The sequence below is a fragment of the Neophocaena asiaeorientalis genome, unplaced genomic scaffold (assembly GCF_003031525.2).
Source record: "Neophocaena asiaeorientalis asiaeorientalis breed wild unplaced genomic scaffold, Neophocaena_asiaeorientalis_V1.1 scaffold271, whole genome shotgun sequence".
Taxonomy (NCBI): domain Eukaryota; kingdom Metazoa; phylum Chordata; class Mammalia; order Artiodactyla; family Phocoenidae; genus Neophocaena; species Neophocaena asiaeorientalis.
In genome coordinates this window covers 1,387,904-1,393,903 of record NW_020175318.1, presented here as the reverse complement: position 1 = coordinate 1,393,903, position 6,000 = coordinate 1,387,904, and the positions used below count along the sequence as shown (strand labels likewise).

General features: G+C 43.5%; 1 protein-coding gene across 1 annotated transcript in view; it reads left to right on the top strand.

The window, feature by feature from the left end:
• Positions 1 to 751: 751 nt before the first annotated feature.
• Positions 752 to 6,000, top strand: part of SUGT1 (SGT1 assembly cochaperone of MIS12 kinetochore complex) — a 43,400-nt gene continuing 38,151 nt past the window's right edge. The window contains exons 1-2 of the mRNA XM_024765472.1: positions 752 to 918; positions 1,012 to 1,069. Of these exons, the coding sequence (XP_024621240.1) occupies positions 881 to 918; positions 1,012 to 1,069 (96 nt within the window). The 5' untranslated portion in view covers positions 752 to 880. The remainder of the gene's footprint in view (positions 919 to 1,011; positions 1,070 to 6,000) is intronic.

Genomic DNA, 6,000 nt, shown 5'->3' with positions numbered 1-6,000 from the left:
GTGGAAGGTGCTGGAAGTTTCTTCTATCTGAATTGCACGGGTCAAAGGGCGGTGACGGAAGGCCTGACCAAAGAGGTGGAAAGTAAAGCAGCACTGAGACAAATGCAGGCCACCTTTCTCCCTTCAGTGCCTTCGGATGGTACACGTTTTTCTTCTGTCTGGGAAGCCAAGTAGGAAGAAAGCCTGGGCCTGTGTCGTTCTGGGGAAAGGAACAGTCCACCCACACCAGAACCAAAAGGTTTCCTCCAGTGCAGCCTCTGCAAGGGCGGAGCGACTTCCGGCGAGTCCGAGTCGTTTAGGGTTCCCAGCGCCAAGATCCCGGCATCGACGCGCCATCCGGAACTCGCTCCCGGAAAAGAACACGTAGCCGAGAACGTCACGGGTCACGAAAAGCTTGGCTGTCTCCGGGAGCCATGATGAGAGCTGCAGAGAAAAGGGAGCTCGATGTGCCTTGTGTTATTATTATTAACAGACATACAAACGACCCCAAACGCCACACGTTCCTGAGCGATAACAGTACGACACAAAAGTCCTTTCGACCTACCACCCACTGAGTCTCTGCGGCTGTGTGGGTGCGCGCTGGGACTGGTTTACGCCGCCGCCCGCGTAACCGTGGCTGCAGGGGGCGGGGCCTGACAGGCTGCTCGCCGGCCGGGGGTGGGGGCGGGGTGAGCCAGGAGAGACGGTCCTCCAAGGTCCCAGCCCAACCCGCGCCCGCGCTTCACCTCCCCTCCCCTCGCGGCACGCTACGTGGCTGCTCATTGGCTACGTAGGACGGATGCTCGGTTGGTGTTTCTCCAGAAGTTTCCCCCTTGGGCGGCGGCGGAGCTGGTAACCTCGGTAGAAGCAGCTCCAGCAGCGGTAACAGTAACTATTAGAGATGGCGGCGGCTGCTGCGGCACCTGCCGCAGCCCAGAGGTGCGTGTTTTTCCTTCTCTTTGCTATCATTTGTATCCCCCTTCGTCTTTCTTTAGTTAGAGATCCCTGCTGAAGTCGTTGTTTTCCTGGCAGGTTTTTCCGGAGCTTCTCTGATGCTCTGATCGACGAGGACCCCCAGGCGGCGTTGGAGGTGAGAGAGCCGGTTCACTGTGCTCTGGGGAACGCAGCCGCGTTGGGTTCCGGCCCACCCCGCCTCTTCCCAGCACTGTCTTCCTGGGGTCGGGGCTGCTGCTTTTCCTGTCTCAGCCCCGATGTTGACAGACTCCGCCTCTCCCTTCTGTGTCCCGCAGCGGCCCGGTTACGCTTCCCATCCCTAGTCCGTTCCTGCATCCTTGGAGCTGCTTAGTAAAACCTGCTCTCCATTTTGGGGGTAGAGGTAACATTCATAGTTGGTCTGAAAGGGTTGGTTTGTTTTTAAAATGGCATTTGTGACTGAGAGCAAAAAGTGAAATCTAAGGCTTGATGTTTATTCATTCGGTTTTTCGTTTGCCATTTCTGTGTACCAGGTTTGTGCTGAGAGCGTGTATGAACTCACACTATTGGAACAGAAACCTTTTCCCGTGTGTGCCCGAAAATTTACAGATGTCCAGTCACTGTTCATTATCCACTCATTTGTTTATTCCTCAAAACAATTTCTTGGGGGCAGCTGTGTGGAAGGCACTGTCTGCTCTGGATTAAAGTCTTATTTATGTATTTGACTGACTTGGAAGGCACTTTGTGTTAAGTGAAAAACTATAACGCTGTGAAGGAAAGCAAAAGAGCAAGAGTTAAATAATAATTTGAAGTAATAAAGAGAGCCCAAACTAAGAATACATGATGTAGTGGGTCACAAAATTTAGCCAGGGGTTTCTTGCTTTGAAGCATAAAAAAGAGGAAACTTTGTTTTGCTCTTATGGCTTAACATATGTAAGGTTAGGAATTTGAGGCAAGAGAACCTTTTTCCTAGTTATGACTTCTAAAAGAAATTTGTTCCGTGGTTAGTAGAGGAGGTGACATTTGAGAAGAGGCATGAGGGAGTGAGCTTGGAAGCTCTGGGTAAAGATTATTTCAGGCAGGAAGAGGAGTCAGTGTCAGGATGCTGAGGTAGGAATGAAGTCAGCTGTGCAAGGAGCAGCAAGAAGGCCCATTTGGTTAGGGTGGGATGAAAGTGGAGTAAGAAATGAGGTGGGGAGGAAACCAGGGCGTGGGTCCTTTGGGGCCTTTTAGATTGGATTATGCTTTGGGGGCTGGGATACGAACACCTTCAAATAAAGTGGTTGATTACTCGGTAGTGCTGTGATGTTTCCTAGTGATGCTTTTGGGATCACTATTAGAGTAATGTTACCAGAGGCACTGAGAGTTTTTCTCCATAATTCCTTATGTCAGCTAGATAGCTGTTAATTTTCAGAATCTACCTTTGTTGTGGTCCTTTTAGGCCCCATGCCTCCTTTGGAAATCTAGTTTATATAATAGTTGCTATTAAAGGATTAATGTAATGAATTCTTTGTCACGTTACATCTCAGTTACTTTTAAAATTATTTATTGAAGTGGGATATCTAACACAAATATTAAGTCTGTACTAATGAACTTGAAGTTTTACATGTATGTATACCACCCAGATCAAGATATAGAATACTTCCATTCTCAAGGCTTTCTCATGTTTTTCCCCAGCCAGTAATTCCTCTTACCCACCTGTTCTGTAGTCTGTCACCATCAGTTAGTTTTTCTTGGACTTCATATAAAAAGTATCATACACTAGGTATTCAGTTGAGTGTAGATACTCTGTCTTGCTTTAATCATTATGGGAGATACATCCATAAGTTGTTTGCTTTTCACTGCTGTGTAGTATTCCACTGTATTAATATAGCACAGTTTATTCTAACAGTGAACATTTGGGATATTTCCAGTTGTTAGCTAGTATGAATAAAACCACTGTGAATTTTCTTGTACATGTATTTTGGTGAACACATGCAGTCCTTTCTTTTGGGAGTGCATTTGTTTTTTTCTTTCTAGGAGTGAAATTGGATAGTGTAGGTGTGTGATTAGCTCTAGTACATTTGTCCGTAAAGTGTGGCTCTTGGACCAGTAGCATCAGCATCACTTAGGAACTCAGAAATGCAAATTCTTGGACCCCACCCCAGATTTTGTTTTTTTTTTTTTGGCTGTGCTGCAGGCATGTGGGATCTTAGTTCCCCAAACAGGGATCAAACCCGTGTCCCCTGCAGTGGAAGCATGGACTGCCAGGGAATTCTCCACCCCAGATTTTCTGAAAGTACTTATGACTCTGGTAGGCCAGTACTCCTTACCCGTGCATTTTACAGAAGAAAACAGACCAAAAGAAGTCCAAGTGATCTGTCATAGAGATGTATGCGGCCAGTTAGAGGCAGAATAGGGGCCTCAGGACACATGTTTCCTGATTCTTAGTCTAGTGCTGTAGAATAGCGGCTTTCAAAAGCATGATCCCCAGACCTTCTGCAGAAGCATCACCTGGGAATTTGTTAGAAATGCAGATTCTCAGGACCTACCACAGACCTGAATCAAAAACTGGGAGTGGGGAGAATGATCATGATAAGAACCAGCTTGTGTTAAGAGGAAATGTTCTTTTTAAAACTTAAGATGACCTCACAGAGATAAACAGGCAAATGTTAATTACTAAGTAATTGGTAATAATGAGTAGGTCCGGAACCTTGATGAGAAGTGAGAGTCTGTTTCCCTCTAGATTTTCCCAAGGGTTGGTTTAACAGTAGCTATTTTAAAATTAAGGTCGCTTGATATTAACATCAGTTAAAATGTCACATTTTTACGTAAGACCATCAATTAAGAATAAAGAGAAAGTGTATCAAGCTGATAACATTTTTCATTCATTAAACAAACAACGTTAGTGGCAAATGCTGTACTGGGAGCCAGCGAGCTAAAGATGAAACTACTATAGTGAGGGAGTTTGTAGTCTAGTGGAGAGAGACAGGCAAGTCAACAGATCATTAAAATATAAGTACTCCAGTGGAGTGGTGTATCAGGTACAGTAAAGAGCATAGCAGAGGCTAACTGGGGAAGTAAAGAAAACTTTGCAGAGGAATTCTCAATTCAGTAGAGGGAGAAAACATATATGTGGATTATGAGAATCTTTTGAGGTCCAGTGTGAGTAGTGCTTAAGAGCATGGGCTCTGGAATCAGACTGCTTGGGTCCATATCCTGGTTTCAAGAAAGTTCCTGCTATCACTTTTCTGGATCAGATTTCCTGTCTGTAAAATGGGATTAACTAGGACCACTTGAAAGGGTGATTATGAGGATAAGTAATGTAAGGTACAAGGGTGAGGCCCTTGAGGTCGACATCTTATAGTTTCTCCTCTGGGTTCTAGCCACGCTGGCTTGCTTTCTGCTACCCAAATGTGTTGAGCTCAGTCCTGGTGCAGGGCCTTTGGACTTGGCAGTTCTTTTGCCTAGAACGTACTTTCTATTGACTACCTCTTGTTTTGCTTGGAAATGCTCATCACTCTAGATTTCTCTGAAATGTCACCTTCTCAAGGAAGATGTTTTCTCTGACGACCTTATCTGAATTGGGCCCCAATGTAAGCTTCAAGAGTGCAGGGGGTTTGTGTATCTGTTTACCACTGTGTTCTCAGCCTAGTGCCTGGGATGTAGTAGGCACTCAGGTGTGTTAAATGATTCCTACCACAGTTCTTGGGACAACTGTGAGGTGCATTTACAAGGACGCTGAGGCTAAAGAGATTAACTTGCTCAAGGTTATCGAATTTAGAAGTGACAGGTCGCAGGTTCAAGGCATCAAGGTCATCCTCTGGAGGAGTAGGTAGGATTGGGGTGTATGATATAATTGTTTGGGAGCTGACTTTGAAGTAGTTGACCACAGGTAGCTTTGTTGAGGGCACAGCTGGTTAGCGTAAAGTATACCAGTTCTACATGGTTATGTGATTTTTCTCCAGGGGTGCTTGCTAGTTGAGGAATGGAGAAGGCTTGATCCTCTTGTTTATCCATGATTGGGGTTTAGCTGTGACTAGAAGAAAATGGCAAGTGGAGTCAGGCTGAGATATCCAGAGCTAAAGGCCTTTAAATGTTAGGTCAGTCTGAGCAGTCTGCTTTTGCTTATAATCTTAACAACAAGTAACCTTTTTGGATAGCATTTTAAGAGAGCCTAAAGCTCTATAAAGATTTGGAAATTAATTTTCTAAGATCCAAGTCTTAAACAATTTTAATGCCTTAAAAAGGAATTTTCCCCCTCTTGTTCTGTGTTATCAGGGTACTTCCTTTCTCGTTATCTTGTTAAAGATTTCAGTGTAATTATATTTTACACTTCGTGGGTTTCTTTACTTTTGTGAACTATAACACAACCCATTTTCTGTGAGAAGTACCATGTCTTTGGATACGTTTTGTGTAAGTCTGATTAAATAGCACTTTGCTGCCGTGGTTCAAATGTTGGCACTGAAGTCCTTGCCTTTTGAGATACCTCTTTAGTCCCTTTGTATCCTAGCAGCCAGCAGCTGTTGTCACAGAAACAGTAGAACACTGAAAACACTGCCACAAGTCAGATGTAGTTAAGACAACCACAAGTAATTATTTTAACGTCACTTTTTCTGGTGTCTTCCTTATTCAAAATAAATTTATTGTTGTGTTTTATTCATGACTTACAAGTTGGTGTGTTATAATGTTCAGTTTGTGTTGAGTGGTTTTTTGGTAACTTTTTTTATTGATAGCCTAATAAGTCAGTTGCTTAGTTTATTTAACTGAATGACCATAACTGGTTCTCCTTAACCAACAATTGGTTTGTGTTTTTAAAGGTCACTTGCAAGTTGGTTCAAAATTCAGAAGTTTATACCTGACTCCTAAAGAAAAGGAATATTTTATTCATCTTTGAACCTCCAGTGTCTGGCCTATGTTTATTCCATAATATGTGTTTAAAAATACTTTTTGAAAAACAAACAGAAAAACCTGACTACTGAAAAAAATACTTTTTGAATTGATGATCCAGATATTATTATAATCTGTAACAGCCTTTTTGACCTATAATATACATTTTCTTGGTGAGGAGAGGCTGGAAATGTGGTTTTATGATATATTTGAGTAGAT